This window comes from Felis catus, chromosome E2 (genome assembly GCF_018350175.1).
Source record: "Felis catus isolate Fca126 chromosome E2, F.catus_Fca126_mat1.0, whole genome shotgun sequence".
In the NCBI taxonomy this organism is placed as follows: Eukaryota; Metazoa; Chordata; class Mammalia; order Carnivora; family Felidae; genus Felis; species Felis catus.
The window spans coordinates 57,484,338-57,500,634 of NC_058382.1; the positions used below are offsets into that span (position 1 = coordinate 57,484,338).

At 53.6% G+C, this 16,297-nt stretch overlaps 1 protein-coding gene across 1 annotated transcript in view; it reads right to left on the bottom strand.

Moving 5' to 3' along the window:
* Positions 1-668: 668 nt before the first annotated feature.
* The window catches only part of COTL1 (coactosin like F-actin binding protein 1), a 36,944-nt gene continuing 21,315 nt past the window's right edge, over positions 669-16,297 (bottom strand). Inside the window, exons 3-4 of the mRNA XM_003998318.5 lie at positions 15,946-16,103; positions 669-1,815 (exon numbers count right to left, since the gene is read on the bottom strand). Of these exons, the coding sequence (XP_003998367.2) occupies positions 1,705-1,815; positions 15,946-16,103 (269 nt within the window). The 3' untranslated portion in view covers positions 669-1,704. The remainder of the gene's footprint in view (positions 1,816-15,945; positions 16,104-16,297) is intronic.

Below are 16,297 nucleotides of genomic sequence, written 5' to 3' on the forward strand. Positions count from 1 at the left end.
CCGAGGAGGGCGCTCTCCGTCAGCCTTTCCTGAAAAGCCAGCGTGGACGGTCCTGGCCACTCGGCAAATGTCACAACCCTGATGCGTTGTCACCCTCTCAAACGCAGGGACTCTCCGCCGCCCTCCCAGATGCGGCGCCTGGGGCCCTGGGAGACGGAGGTTCGAATCCCAGCTCCGCTTTCTAGCTGGGCGGCCGCAGGTGACCCACTCAGTCTCTCTGAGCCTCAGTTTCCATGAAAGGGACACAAATGGCATCTAGTTCTTCAGGTTGTGGTTAAAAATTAAGCTACTGGGGCGCCTAGGTGGCTCGGTCGGTGGGGCGGCCGACTACAGCTCAGGGCATGATCTCGCGGTCTGGGAGTTCGAGCCCCGCGTCGGGCTCTGTGCCGACGGCTCGGAGCCTGGGTCCTGCTTCGGATTCTGTGTCTCCCTCGCTCTCTGCCCCTCCCCCACTCACGCTCTGTCTCTTTTAAAAATAAATAAATACTTAAATTTAAATAAATAAATAATAATTTTAAAAATTAAAAAAAAAAATTAAGCTACTGAATGTGAACGTGCCTCTGTCCCTAGTAGCCCCATAAATGCCTCTTAGGTCCGAACAGGACGACTGCCTCCGTTGTTACAGGGAAGGAAGACGCTTCCTAAGACAAATGAGGCAAACTCGTTTCTTTTTGAAAAACAAAAAAAAAACCACATTTATTTCTGTAAACTGTTTGAGGGCAGATGTTCACAGCCCCGACACAGCACAGACTTCCTACCCCCAAATGAGATGAGCAAGGAAAGAAGGAAAAAGAATGGGGCGCATGAAGAAACAAGCCAATCTCATCTTCCTTTGAGAACAAAACTGCGTTTGGACGTGTGGTGTGGACCACTGACTTTCTGGGGCCACGCAGGCGGGGGTCCGTTCCACCGGCGGCTCGGCGGGGGCCCCCCGAAAGCGAGGAATCGGGTTCTGCCCGAATCCCCACTCGGCACCCCGGCCTCCCTCCCTGGCGTCCTCATCACCTTGGGAGCCCCTGAAGCGAACCCTGAGAGATGCCAGGTCACAGCTGGACTCGGACCCGTGTCCCCACTCCGTGCCGCGCAGTGGGGTTCCGAGCAAAAGGGTAGGAACGAGCCGCTGCTGGGCGACGGTTAAGGCAAATTTTCTCTCTTCTCTTCGGTCGGAGTCAGGCTTCGATGTGTCACTGCCGGGCATGGGTAGCTTAGGCAACTCTGAATGCAGGGGCGAGGGACCCCCGGAGCACGCTGTGGGGGGGTCCGAGCCTGACGCATGGGATGAACGAGGGTGCTCCCAAGACGGCCCCCCGACGGGCGCGGCCCCCAAGCCACGCAAGGTGGTGGTGGAGAAGCCAGGTGGGCTGCGGTGCAAGAGAATGCCAGGAAAGGGGGGTCACCGCAGGGGGAACCTCAGATCTGATGATGTGCGTGGCCTTGGGATCAAAATGATTTTTCCTTAGAACGAGAAAGAGCGGGGAAAGGAAGAGGAGATAAAAGAAACATGTTCCGCGAGCTTCGGGAGATGGGGCGCAACAGGGCTCGGGCGGGAAGCGGGGAAGGGGAGGCAGGCGGCAGACAGGGAGGCGCGTGCCTCTCACTGCGTCTCCCGTCCCTGGCGGGCTGGTGGGCTGGTGGCTGAGGCCGCGGTCCCCTCCCCCGGGGGGCAGGCAGATGACTTTGCAAGGGGCAGGGGAAGGGCTGGGGTTACTCCGTCTGGGCGTCGTAATTGGCTCCCCCCGCCTTCTTGAGCTCGCTCTTGATGAAATCTTCCTCCAGCTCCTTCCGATCGCTGATCACAAACTCTTTAGCAAAATTCTGCAAGAAAAGAACAAAAGAAAACACAGAGTTCCCGTGAAGAAGGGACAGGATCTACACGTTGCTCAGACGGCACACGAGCGAGTCCTGGCACCTAAAACGCTAAGAAATGATCAAAACGACAATCGCGTGGTAGCGCGGTTTGGCAAGAGAAAGAAAAACCGTGACTGGAGATCACAAAACGTGGGACATCAGGGTACGGTGTAGGCCCGAGGCCAAGGACGTGGGGCCAAAGTCAGCCCGGGTCTGAATTCTGGCTCTGCCATTTTCTGGCTGCGTGACCTTGGGCAAGTTCCTTCAACTCCCCGGGCCTCAGTTGCCCTGTCTGTGAAAGACCAACCTGTCAGGAGAACAGCAGGAGAGGAGGCTGGAAAGCCCGGCTGGAACACCAGGCCTTCCAGAACAAAAAAGAGACAGGAAGAAAGACAAGCGGTGAGTAGCTTTTGCTCATTTCCATGGTGTGAATATTCCCGCAACGGCTGGTTTCAGCCACAGCAAAGAGCTAAATGGGTACGGCCACTGTCCCCCCCCACCTCCCGCCCCCAGAGGACACAGGCTTCAACCATAACATCCCACAGGCCAGGCACACGTGGGGCACTCCGTAAATGCCTGTGGCATGAATGCGTGAAGCGGGTGACCGGGCTTATCCGATAACTCCGAGCCAGGAAGAAGCAACGAATCAACGGCTGTTGTGGTATGTGGGTCACAAGACTTCGATAAACAAGGAAAATTTCAGGATGGTGAAAGAGACGAATACAGAGAAACTTACCAAGGTACAAGTAACAAGCCTGAAGGTCAGAAAAATCATCCCCATTAAAAAAAAAAAAAAAGAAATCCACAAGGACATTGTGTTAACAATTACCGCCATTATTAAGCACCTACGGGTACCAGACGCGGTCACGCATTGGCAAACTTATAACACTTCAGTGCGACCCAGCCATTTCACCCCCCAGAGCTCTACACGAGGAAATAAAGCACACGGTCCCACAAATACTCGTACACGAATATTCATAGCAGCATCACTCGTAACAGCCCCTAAAGTGGAAACCACCCAGACGTCCGCCGACAAATTGCGGTCTATCCACACAATGGAATATTATTCGGCCACAAAAAGGAACGAACGTCACGGATGAGTCTCAGAACCGTCACGCTGAGTGAAAGACACCAGACGTGAAAGATCGCCTGCTCTATGATCCCTTTTATATGAAATGTCCAGAAAAGGCAAATCCACACAGACAGGAAGTAGATTGGCAGTTTCCAAGGACTGGGGGTGGAATGGGGTGACTGGTAATGGGGACGGGGTTTCTTCCGGGGCGATGAAGATGCCTTGGAACTAGACAGGGATAGTGGTTGCACAACACTGTGAAGAACTACCAACGAACTCTATGTTTTAAAACGGTTAGTTTTAGGTTATGTGAATTTCACCTCTATTGGAAAAAAAAAAAAGTCACCATGCCTCCAAGAACAATGACTAAACCAGGGGAACACTCAAGGTTGAGCCTCACAGTATAAAGATAAACCATTTGCCAGGCCAAGGAACTAAGACTACTAACTGGGAGGCGAGAGGGGAAGGTTAATATTTATCAAGCAACTAATATGTGCCAGGTGTAGGCTCACACATTTTCTCACTTAATCCTCCCTCAGTAGATTAGCTGTGTTCCTTTAAGATAAGACCCAAGGGTTGGGTTTGGAGAGATTGTGTAGCCCAGAAGGACAAGACGTCCTTCTGACACTCTCTAGTCCCATTCCGTCATCCTGTGCCGTCTGTCCTCACTACAGTGAGGGAACACGAGTTGGGGCAGAAAGGGGAACTGAGAATTAACGTGTTTCTCAACCTGAGCCCAAGCGGCAAGGGGGGGGGGGGGGGCGCGGGGGAGAGGCAGAGAGCAGACCCAGGAGGAGGAAGCCAACATCTCGAGAGGCCTCTAGCAGGAAGTCCGAAGTTCCCCTGCCTTGTGATAGCTATATATGGCAATCTAAAGAAATAAGAACAGTCCTGTTTGTGTCTGTTAGCCATTAGAAGATTTAGATTAAGAAAAGTTTGATAAGGGCCTAAGAAATCTACAGTAAAAGTGTAAATGGAGCTATGCATCGTCCAACTTAAGACCACAGGTATATGGCAAACCAAATCACGGCCAAAATGAGGAACGATCCAGAATAATGGAATCCAGTAAAAATACGACATAACAATAAATGTAAATGAGCAAAATTACCCTCCCCCAACACAGCTATGTCTTAGACTACCAAAACCACCCCCCGAAACCCTACGCTACATACCAGAGACATGATTTAAAAACCAAAAGGCTAGTAAGAACGATGATTATACCAAACAAAAGTACATAGAGAAGCAGCCCCATCTGCTCCCACTATGGGAACAGCACCCGCCCTCCAGGGGGCCAAAGGAGAGGGAGGGGGTGGAGCCATATGGAGGGGGCCCCACCAGGCCTCACAGGCCTCCCCCACACAGGATGCTCGTCACCCCCAGAGGCTTCAGAGGGGAGCTGACACTTCCCCTGAGGGTGTGGACTCTACAAAAAGTCCCTGAAGGTCTGAGTCAATCTAAAACCCAACTTGCATCAACCCCCTCCCTCCCCCACCTCTGTCCCTTTCCAGCAGTCCTCAGGACGGGCCTTCCACTGGGGAGGGGGGACACCAGCGCCCCTGGGGGGGGGATGGGCTTCATTGTGACATTTCAAAAAGAGGCAGAAACAGCAAAACCATAAGCCCATGGGGTAGAAGCTGCAAGAGACAGAGGCATGTCCTCACTAGGAAGGACACAGGGCCCAGAGCAATGCTAACACATAGGGAATTTTTCATTTTCTAGCATCCACAGTGAAAACAGTAAAAAACAAACAAACAAAAAACAGGTGATACTTTCATAGGATTGTATCTAACTTTATGTATCCCAAATACTGCCATTTGAACAGGTTACGGACATACAGAATCACTCATGGGACCTTCTACGTTCTTCTCTCCGTATTAAGTTTTAGGAACCCGGTGCACATGGCCCACATACGGCCCAAAGCGGTACAGATGTGCCAAACCTCAAGAGCTCAGCAGCCGCGTGTGGTTGGTGGCGGGGCAGGTCTAGCTAGAACAGGAAAGAGTCTGAAAGAATAATGTGTTCAGTCAAGGAGAAACATTAATCATAAAATAGCTGAGCTGAGCTGACTGGAGGCCTGGAAATGTTCGTCTTGATCTGGAGTTGAAAAAAAAAAGAAAGAAAAGAAAAAAGAAACCTTAACTCCGACATTCACCCCCTCCTTTGATTGAAAAGCAGCATGAGACCCAGAGAGGGGAAGCTATTCATCCCCGGGCACACAGCAGCCTCATGGCAGGGGTCGTGGGGGCAGGTCCTGACCCTAGTCTGTCCTGTCCTCTCCCTTCCTCTGCTCCAGACTGCCCGCCCCACGACAGCCTCTGTCATACCCTCAAGGCTGCCAAAGCCACATGTCATAGACTTCAAAGCAAAAAAAGGTGCCGGTCTGCAGGTAGGGTTACCTATGGTTCTAGAAAGATCTTCTTTGTCATATCTAAGAACACTCTGTCCCTGTCTGATAGCTTCCAGAAAGGGTCACTCCCCCACCCCACCCCACCCCACTTTTTTTTTTTTTTTTTTTTTTTTGCGCCATGGCAGGACTTTTCCAAGAAAGAGGCCCATCCATCTAAATCTGACTCCAGGATGGCTTAGAAACCAATAACCAAGTTGAGGACACATTTGTCCCTGAGACTTTTCTCAAGTGCACACGTGTTCATATTTCAAAGATGGAAGACAGACATTGTTTCTAGCGGAAGCTTCCAATGGTCTGTTCCAAGGAAGGCAACTCTAGAGGACAGGTTAGGAACCAGGCTCTGTACACAGCCAAGAATCTATTTGCAAAGCTGGTTTAAAAAGCGCTGGGGTGCCTGGGTGGCTCGGTCGGTTAACCGTCTGACTTCGGCTCAGGTCATGATCTCGCGGTTCGAGGGTTCGAGCCTCGCATCGGACTCTGTGCTGACAGCTGGGAGCCTGGAGCCTGCTTCCGATTCTGTGTCTCCCTCTCTCTCTGCCCCTCCGCTGCTCTCTCTCTCTCTCTCTCTCTCTCTCAAAAATAAGTAAACATTTAAAAAAATAAAAAACACTAAAACATTTTCCTATCTTTGGTTTTAAACCATGTCATTTTCAAACAGCTCCCAACTGGCTGGCTTTAAACCCCTGCGTCAATCCTGAAGCATGCTGGGTGCCGCAGGTTTGGACAGAACACAAACAAGGGGCAGTTGTCCATTTGAATCTCCAGCAGCCGGCCCTCCCCAGGGACTTACCCCCCTCCCCCATCCCGAACTACCACTCCCCACCCCCCACTTCCCTGTCCCCCCAAGATTCCATCTCCTGGTCAGGTGGATCCGACGAGTGTGCAAAGGGCTTAGACGCTCCATGAGGGTACCCAAGAATCGTTGGGTGATAGTTTGAGTGATCCTGGCTTGGTTCACCTTTGTTTGCAAGATTGCTAGGGGACTCCGAGATCCAAAGTTTCCTGAAACACTCGAGTGTGAAGGCATAGGGTGCTGGCTCATTCCTCTTCTCTCACCCACGATGATTCCTTCACCTCCACCCTTCTTTTAGTGGAGGAAAGTCCGGGGAATTCCTGAGAATAACCAAGGCAGTGACTCTGGCATCACCTCGCCCTTGGAGAGAGAAGATAGCAAATCCAGCTGCACACCCAAAAGCTGGGGTGGGACACGGGGTGAGCCGTGGGAGGACAACCTGTCAGGGTAGAAGTGTCAGGTCTCATACCCAGAACATTAGGACTAAGGTGAGTTGCTAACCCGTGCAGACCATGTGGGTGCAGAGGAGGGTCTGGGAAGAGAAGAGGAACGTGGAGTCTTTAACGGTGAGGTTTGTGATGTCAGCAATGCACATTCCTACAGAGCAGGGCATGGTAAGAGAGGTGACCTTCATTGTATCCAAAGATGAGGAGAGCTAATGCAACTCACACAACCAACACATGCTTACGAAGCACCTACTGCACAGCAGACATTCTCCCAGGTCCCGGGAAGTCAAAATTCTGGTACCTAGGGCTCTCTCTGAGAGTCTGAGAGCATAAAAGGAGAAGCAGAGGACTCTAAAATGCCCTAAGGGAAGCAGCCAATGGCTCTGGGCCCTGGTTTCTAGCTGCGTGAAAGAAGAGGGCTAGGCAACAGGCTCTTCTGACACCTTCCCACCAGCCATCCCGGGTTTGCACTTAAGCCATCGGAGCGCGTGGGACAAAATCCCACCTCAGATGCCAGAATCTGATGGGCAATAGGGAAAAAAAAAACTGGCACAGAACAGCCAACTATGGGATTAGAGCCTGGCCTTCAAAAGGAAGGCCCGTCTTCAAAAGGAAGGTCCGACGTGGCCCGTCCCAAACCCTTGCGTAGACGTGTGGGGAATAGGCTCTCTCCTCCTGTGTGTGTGAGACACAAGACAAGACACACGCTGGCCACGATCATGTATCTTTCCCCCAAGTGGGTGGAGATTAATTAGAAACCAAAGACCTCAGTGTGCTGAAGGAAAGCAGTTGGTACCCTGCCGCCTGAATCTTGCTAGGAGAAAGGACACCCTCCCAGGACCATGTGTCAGATGAAAATGCACAGCATCGAACCCGCTGGGCATTCAGCTGCAACCCCTCCTGGGCCCCCCACGCTTGCCCACCTACAACCATTCTAAAGAGCTTCAAAGACCCAGCTTCTCAAAATCCTTCCAGCGAAGTGTAATTTACTCAAAAAGAACAGGTTCTTATAACAGCCATGAGTCATCAGAGAAACAAGAAAAACACAAACACCAAAATCGTACAGTCTGGTGTTCGGCAGGTTCGGGAACAAAGGCACATACGTCACCTGAGCATCTCGTGAATGATGTGACCCTCCTTCGCGGGGGAGAGAAAACAAAGGCCACGAGAGAGGCACGCAGTCAGGTTTCAGGTGGGCACGATTCAGGGAATCGTCCAACGCAGACGGATGGCAAGGAGGCATGACATCCTGGAACACGCTGTGGGTAAGTCTGGGCCAAAACCTATTAGGGACAGTTGTCCATATGCCTCGAATCCTGACCCCGGCAGGGCCACCCACCTCTTTAAAACTTGGGTGACTGCCTAGGTTCTGACCCCCGCTTTCCTGACCGTGGACACTGACAGAAGCCCCGACTCCCCTCTGCCTGATGTCTGACTACGCCTACGTCCAGATCAGGAATGTGGGAAACACACGTCACTCCTCCCGCATCCACGGCAGACATAACCAATCGTGGCACTTTCCTCACGAGTCCAGACTTCGCATCAGAAGCCTCCTTAACCCAGAGCCCCAGCTGTCGACCAACTGGCAAGCACAGTGCAATCCGGGCTGGGGTGTTCAATTTCCGCCCGGTCAAAATCGTGCCCGTCGTTTCTTGTTCCCCAGCCACGCCCACTTGGGGGAATGTTGCCCGGGAAATAATTCAACAGATTTTTTTTCCTAATTATAATATATACGCACAGATGTTCGTTGTCCGTAAACACCAGACTGTTTTCACTTTTCGACAAAAGCCGAATAAGTAAACAGCATCGCCATCAAACCCCTCATACACATCAGGCACTCTGAATTTTTTTTTTTTTCAACGTTTATTTATTTTTGGGACAGAGAGAGACAGAGCATGAACGGGGGAGGGGCAGAGAGAGAGGGAGACACAGAATCGGAAACAGGCTCCAGGCTCCGAGCCATCAGCCCAGAGCCCGACGCGGGGCTCGAACTCACGGACCGCGAGATCGTGACCCGGCTGAAGTCGGACGCTTAACCGACCGCGCCACCCAGGCACCCCGACATCAGGCACTTTGATAGGGTATTTCATTTAATTTTTGCGACTCCACGCGTCAGCCAGAGATGCTCGTGCCGAACTTTCAGAGGAGGAGGCTCAAACTCAGGTTAGGGAAGTAGCCCGACAAAGGTCGCACCTGCCGAGTGCTGGGCTGGGCCTGGGAGCCACGACTCCCCCCCCCCCCCCCTGCCGGGAGAGCGTGCCCGTGTGCACACACACGGGCACTCCGCTGAACACAGCAGCACGCAGACGCTAAAATGGTGAAAGCCAACTTACGAAGCGTTAAGAGGACACAGGTACCTCTGCTATGACTAATCACCTTCGTAAAACACGTTCCATTGGCAAGGGCTCCACCGGAAGCCGCGGCAATCAGAAATCTCTGCGTGAGGTGAGGGATCGCGGCTGATCGTTCTTTTGTGCCTTCATTTTGCCACTTTCAAAAAATTTTTTTAATGTTTCTTTATTTTTTAAGAGAGAGAGAGAGACAGAGCGTGGCAGAGAGAGAGGGAGGCACAGAATCGGAAGCAGGCTCCAGGCTGTCAGCACAGAGCCCGACGCGGGGCTCGAACCCACGGACCGCGAGATCATGCCACGAGCCGAAGTCGGATGCTCAACCGACTGAGCCACCCAGGTGCCTCTGAACCGTTTTTTAACAACCACAAGGCCCTGCGATGCACCACCACGGGGGAGAAACCAGGGTGCCTGGGGCTTGTTCCAGAAGGGAGTCTGAAAGGCAGCATATCCAGGGACAGAAAATGACAAGATAAATACAAAAGTGAGGAGCGGTACAGGGAAGGGACAAGAAACAGGGAGGAAAAATCCAAACGACACACACAAGACGCCAGGAGCAGAGACAGCTTCGGGGCGCCTGGGGGGCTCCGTCGGTGAAGCATCCGACTGCGGCTCAGGTCATGATCTCGGGGTTCCTGAGTTCGAGCCCCGCGTCGGGCTCTGTGCTGACAGCTCGGAGCCTGGAGCCCGCTTCGGATTCTGTGTCTCCCCCTCTCTCTCTGCCCTTCCTCTGCCTGTGCACTCTCTCTCTCTCTCTCTCTTAAATAAGCATTTTTTAAAAAATATCTGAAAAAAAAAAGAGTACAGGCGGCTCCACAGAACCCCAACGAGAACGTGGGGTACGCGTGTCACATGTGAACAGGAACCGTCTGGACTCGGTGCTCCGGGACCTGCCTGCGTTCTGACCCCGTCCCCGCCATGGGGGTTAAACTGCATGCTGGTGACAGCCGAAGGGATTGCTGCACGGGGCACCAGGAGGCCAGCTGCTGGAGGGTGACCAGGCAGGGGCCGTGCCACCACGGGCTGGCGGAGGGCGGGGACCCGTCCGGGGCTTAGCGAGGGCCACCCAGGCCCCAGCCCGCCGGGCAGCGCTCTTTGCTTGTGACGGCGGCTTCCATTTTTGTGCTAGGCTCCGGGTGTGGGACAGCTTCCTCCCTTCCCGACTGGAGCTTGCAACTTCTTAGCAGCAGGAGCCCAGAGGGGGCCGTGGGGCTCCCCAACCTGAAGGCGGCCTCTGACCCCCCCATCTGCTTCTCTGCCTCAACGCTCGCCTTGGCTCCTCCCTCCGAGCCTCAGCTTCCCCATCTGTATGTTGGGTGTGATAACCGCACCCGGCCCCTCTCCGCGATACCCACCCACCCCCTTCACGGGCTGCCGGGGCGTTGGATTTCCGATCAGGTCGTTTGGGTCTCAAACATGGGCCACAGGCCACAGAGAGCCCCTTTGCCCGAGCCCAGGCCCAGGTGAAACGCACGGGGCACAGAAGGCCCTCTCCGGCTCCGAGAATAAAGGGCCTTTCCATAAACCCCGAGCTTGAAGAAGCGTACACATTCCCCGGTGAAAACGAATAGCGGAAATCCTCTGGAGGGCCACGAAGCAGCCAGAGCCGGTCCCCCGAGTGCTGGGCGGCACCGAGGCTCTGAAGGCAGAGCGGGGACCCCACGAATCTCGTCCCACGGAGGAGCGCGGCTTTCTCCCGGGCGACCCAGCCAGCTTCTCTATTGCAACGAAAGCAGAGCCTCTGGAAACTCCAGCCCTACCGCCAAAGCCCTCCCTGAGGGTAACTGGCTTCCACAATTTAATCCAATCCTGACACCGGTTATGGAACATGTAGGAACGTTCTTCTGTCCTAGGGATACGCAGAGTAAGACACCGTCCGAAGCCAGCCCGTGTGAACAGATGTGTTTCTTTACTTTTTCGCACCTGTTTTGGTGCGTTTCCGGGTACGAGGAGTGTTCCGTAATAAAGCAGGCATGGCCCCTGCCCTCGAGATTCCTTTCGAGGGTCCTTTGATTATACGTAAATGGGACCTGTAGTTCATGGGATCATAGCAGAAACACGTGAAGGAGAAATTCTGCCTGAGGCTGGTAGGAGAATGGAGTAAAGAATGAGGGTTTTGAAGGACGAATAGAAGTTCACCAGTCACCAAAACAGAAAACTTTTTTTACATCCTTTGCATTTCTGGATCCTTTGCAACAGCTCTGTGGACATTTGCGTTCTCTTTTTCATAACACCTTTTTCACAGATTCTAAAGATAAAGTTACTTGCCCGAGGTCCTAAAGCAAAGGGTTAATGGAGCTAGAGTATCACCTTGGGTCTCCCTCCCCCTTCAGCCCATGACCTTTTCCGTTGGACACAGCAGCATTTTTATTCATGTATTTATTTTTTAAACATGTTTATCTTGAGAGAGGCAGAAGCGTGAGTGGGAAAGGGTCAGAGAGAGGGAGACGCAGAATCCCAAGCAGGCTCCGGGCTCCGAGCCGTCGGCACAGAGCCCGACGCGGGGCTCGAACCCACGAACCGTGAGATCGCGACCTGAGCCGAAGTCGGCCGCTCCACCGACCGAGCCACCCAGGCGCAATTTGCAGAGTCATGATATTCCGTTTCCAGAATTTTTGTTAAGGCTCTACCATCAAGAAGATGAAGTATGTCAGGGCGCCTGGGTGGCGCAGATGAAGTATGTCGGGCGCAGAGCCCGACTTCAGCCAGGTCACGATCTCGCGGTCCGTGAGTTCAAGCCCCGCGTCGGGCTCTGGGCTGACGGCTCAGAGCCTGGAGCCTGTTTTCCATTCTGTGTCTCCCTCTCTCTCTGCCCCTCCCCCGTTCATGCTCTGTCTCTCTCTGTCCCCAAAATAAATAAACGTTGAAAAAAAAAATTTAAAAAAAAAAAAGAAGATGAAGTATGTCTGAAAATAAATCTAAGAGGTTTATTTCTTGCTGCACAACTTCTCAGAGCGTTTAATGTGCCGTGTGATCCTGCAAAGGTAGGGTTTCCGACCCGCACGTGGCCTCAGAACATTTCCTTGGGGCTGAGGACTTTGGAAACGTGCAGGAGGGCAAGGTGACAGCGTCGGGGCTCCGGGGCCAGGCAGTCTGGGCGCTGGGTGGAGTGCCACCGCGTCCAGGCGCTGGGAGCTTGAGCAAATTACTCAGCCTCCTTGGGTCCCAGGCCCCTTATCTCTAAAATGGGGACAGTGATAGAAGCGGCCTGTTCGGCAAAGAATACACGATTGCCATATGGGACTTTTCCCTCCTGAGTGTTAGGTATATCTGGGAGGTGGGAAGGGGTCCAGAATTGAAGCCGACCCCGCTCCCGGGGCTCAGGAGCCATCAGAATACACATTAAGCTGATGGTTGCAGAGTCCCTGAAACGTCGGTCCTTCCTGCCTCCCCTGCCCCTTGGGGGAAACAACACCGCTCTCCTCTGCCCAGGCTGAGAGCGGAGCCGCGCCCTCTGGCTGTTCCCACTCCGGAACGTTCAGAGGACATCAAAAAATAAATAAAAGGATCACGTGAATAGAGACATTCTGCAAGGCAAGCACGACACATCAGTGACAGAGTCTGCTCCCAGTCAAGACAGCCTGGCCCAGCACGGACAGCGGGCCCCGGACAATGGTGGCTGCATTGTCCCCGTAATTCCCCACAGGCGCCAGAACAACGCGCACTCCTGTGCGGCAGACGACAGCCGCGGCGAGGCAGCCACGCGTGCTGTCCCCTCCGCGCAGCCCCCGGACTCAAGCCCGGGCGTCGCTACTGTCCGGCCCGACCCGCCCGGAAGCTCGTCTCGGCCACGCAGGCGCCCCGGCGCCAGGACCTTCCGGCGTCGTTGATGGCGGAGGCTGTGGTCCAAGAGGCAGATGCTACTTTACTCCCGTTCTTGGACTTCAGGGGACCGGGAGGCCCGGAGAAAGTAAGCAACGTGCCCAAGGCCGCCCAGAGCTGAAATCTGAACCCACAGCGCCTAGCTCAAAAAGCTCTGCCCCTTCGCCGGACAAAGCGAAACGAGGTTCCTGTAAAGGTATGATGCCATCGACCAAGGAGCACATTTTTAAAATGAAAACACTAAGAAAAATAAACATAAACATAAAAAAATAAAATCAAATGCAAACACTTCGGGATACGTCCAAGCAGAATATGACCCAGCACATCAACCCACTCAACCCTTCGTTTTAGCTTCAGATACTAAACCCTTTTAAATGCAAGAGTGGAACGCACAAAAGGTAACGGTCAAAATGCAACACGGCACCTGCAGGTCAAGATGGCGCCCCAGCTCCCCCACCCAAGTGACGTCTGAGCGGTTCATTCATCGGCATCCCTTTAACACGAAGCCCCGCCTCCCTGCCCACAGGATGTGCATGTGACCTGAGTTGAGCCAATCAGGGTCCTTTATAAGGGAGTGATTGACGCCGAGGGCTCTATCGTCCCTTGGGATCAACACCCAGAGGAACCACCAGAGCCTGGACCACTTCTGCTGTACAGAGGCCGCTGAAGGCTAAACTCAAGAGAAAAGAATGATGAGGGGAAGCTATTGCTTGAGCCCAGAACCCAGCCACGCCTAAAGCCCAGTAACCCTGCACTTCCCAGTTTAGAGAGTCAGGCAATTCCGTTTTTCGCTTTCACATCTTTGAACTCGCCAACCAATGGATGATGGCCAAGAGTCCCAAGTGAAACTCGCCACCAAAGAATTCTATTTCCCCAAATCACCCTCGGTCACTGGCTCGCTGAGCCAAACTGGGATGAGCGCTAGACCCAAAAGGAACTCTCCCGGAGCTCTGCTCACGGAGACGGAGTTTCCCTTGGAGGTGATGGAAAAGTTCTGGAACTAGACAGGGGTGACGGCTGCTCAACGCTGGAAATGTGCTTCCAGGCCACTGAGTCATAGGCTTTAAAATGGGCAAAATGAGGGGCGCCTGGGTGGCTCAGTTGGTTAAGCGGCCGACTTGGGCTCAGGGCATGATCTCGCGGTCCGTGAGTTCGAGCCCCGCGTTGGGCTCTGTGCTGACAGCTCGGAGCCCGGAGCCTGCTTCGGATTCTGTGTCCCCCTCTCTCTCTGCCTCTCCCCTGCTCGTGTTCTGTCTGTCTCTCAAAAGTGAATACACATTAAAAAATAGATTTCTTTAAAAAAATAAATAAACTAAAATGGGCAAAATGAGCAATTTGACGTTATTGAATTTTTACCCCAATTATTTTAAGTGGAAAGGAAAACGGAGCCCTGCGAGATTCAGAAGATTGCCCCACTGGACGTCACCCAGGCCAGGCGCTCTCTCCCGGGCCGCCGAGGGGAGAGGAATAGCGTGCAAGGAGGAATTCAGCGGGAGACCTTTGGCCACGGAACAGGCTGCCGCCATAAAGGAGACCCCTGATGGCCGGTTGACCATTACCACGGCCCTGGTTTGAGCAGGTGGCTTTCCAAAGCGAGGGTCCATGCCGGACAGGGTGCAGCCAGTGGTATTAACCAGTAACGCGGATCAGAATGTGAAATCAACGACATACATTAAGCACATACTATGTCCCAGACACGGTGCTAACCCGGTTCTAGAAGGTAATCTGACGCCTCGCACCTTTTTAAGATGATTTTTGTGTCTATTAACTCTGGAACCCCGCCTCCTGAACATGTACCCCAAAGACATAAGTCAGCGGGGGAGGCAGAGGAGCCGTGTGTATGAAAAGGGTTATCTAGGAAAATAAAAACTGGCAGCAACTCGATGGGCCGAGACCAGGGGAACATTCGGCCCATGACGACGCACTTGGCAAAGGAACACTCCGCCACCAGAAAAGCGCGCATCCCGGAGCCGGCAGCCACATCATTCAGGAGATGCCCCCTCGCGTGCGATTTGCAGGCTGTGACCGCGGGGACGCGCAGAGGTCGGTGGGAAGAAATGGGCCACGATCATGCAACGGAGGGCCTTCTTTTTCTCTTTCCTAATATAATTTGTTAAATCAAAGTTTTCCGCGAGGGATGATTTTAGATTCACAGAAAAGCTGCAGGAGACAGTGCGAGAGCTCCCACACATCCCACACTCTGTTACGGTCTTCCGTTGCTGCGGTACGTTTCTCGCAACTGAGAAGCCAACACTGACGCGTTACCCTTAACGAAACCCCTGGCCCCGTTCTGATGCCACTGGCTTTTCCGTGCCAGGATCCGATCCACGATACCGCGTTCCGTGCGGCCTGTTTCTGTGCGTGCTGCTGGTCTGGGTTTTTACAACGCAGTGAGTGGCTTTTCACACATTCGTGGATACGTGCAAGCATCACGCCAGTCAGTTCAAGGATATTTTCATCCCCTCCGAAGGAAAGCCCATACCCGTCCGTCCGCCATCATGTCCCGATCGTGGGCTTTGAGGAACCCTTTTGCGAGACGGAGAACACTCCGGGAAGGAGAGAGCGCTCCTTTGCCTCCCTTCCCCTGGATTCTCTTTCTGGAATTCAGACTTTCTCTTCTCAGTGTGACCCCAAGCCTTAGCCCCAAACGAACCACCTCGGAAGCTTCCACCAGTACCGATCTGTGATATGTCCGCTTGGAAACAGAAACCCTCTAGGGGAAGTGTCAGGAGCTCGGAGACAAAACCAAGGGTGTTCCCACCTCCCCCTCTTCCTGCTGATCTAGCAAGGACTGGGGGATAAGTGTTATTGAGTACCTACTGTGTGCCAGGCACCGTTCAGGGAGGCCATGCATGAAGGTGCCCATTGGGTCGTCATGGCCACCACTGGGAGCCAACCATGATCCCCCGCGATCCAAGCAGGTAGAGGTCCCCATTTTGGTCGTCCTTCCAGCCCCCTTCCTCATGAACCTCACGACCTCAAAGGTGGGCCCCCAGCCTCCATGTTTCCACGACGTGGTGGTCAAGTCCTGAGCCCACACCCTGCATACAACTGCGGTGACATTTCGCCGGTGGCTCTGGCGGCACGGAGATGTGGCCCAGCTTGCTTTCAGTCACAGGCGCCAACCCCGGCCTGCTCTGTCCCTGGGGACGGCGACCCTGAGTGGGGCGTGACCCGCCCAGCCTCGGAAAGAGCACAAAGCCAATTACCTGCACTACCTCCTTCACCAGGGTCTTGTCCGTGCCCGTTTTGGCTCGCTGCAGCCCGCTGACGTTCTCACCAATCCACGTGATGAGGGCAAACTTGGACCTCTTGCTCATGGCATCCCCGGTGGTGAAACGCACGAAGGCGAACAATCGGACGTCATCTGCCGGAACAGCAAGGAGAGGGCACGGGGCTCAGTTAAAACGTCCCAGGACGGTGTCCCCAGGGAGCAGCCACGAGCCGGAAGGCACCCAGGGCAACGTGGCAGGCGCTCAACACGGACCTCGGCCAACATTCCCTCATTTAAAAAAAATGTTTATTCATTTTGAGAGAGAGAGAGAGAGAGAGAGAGAGGGA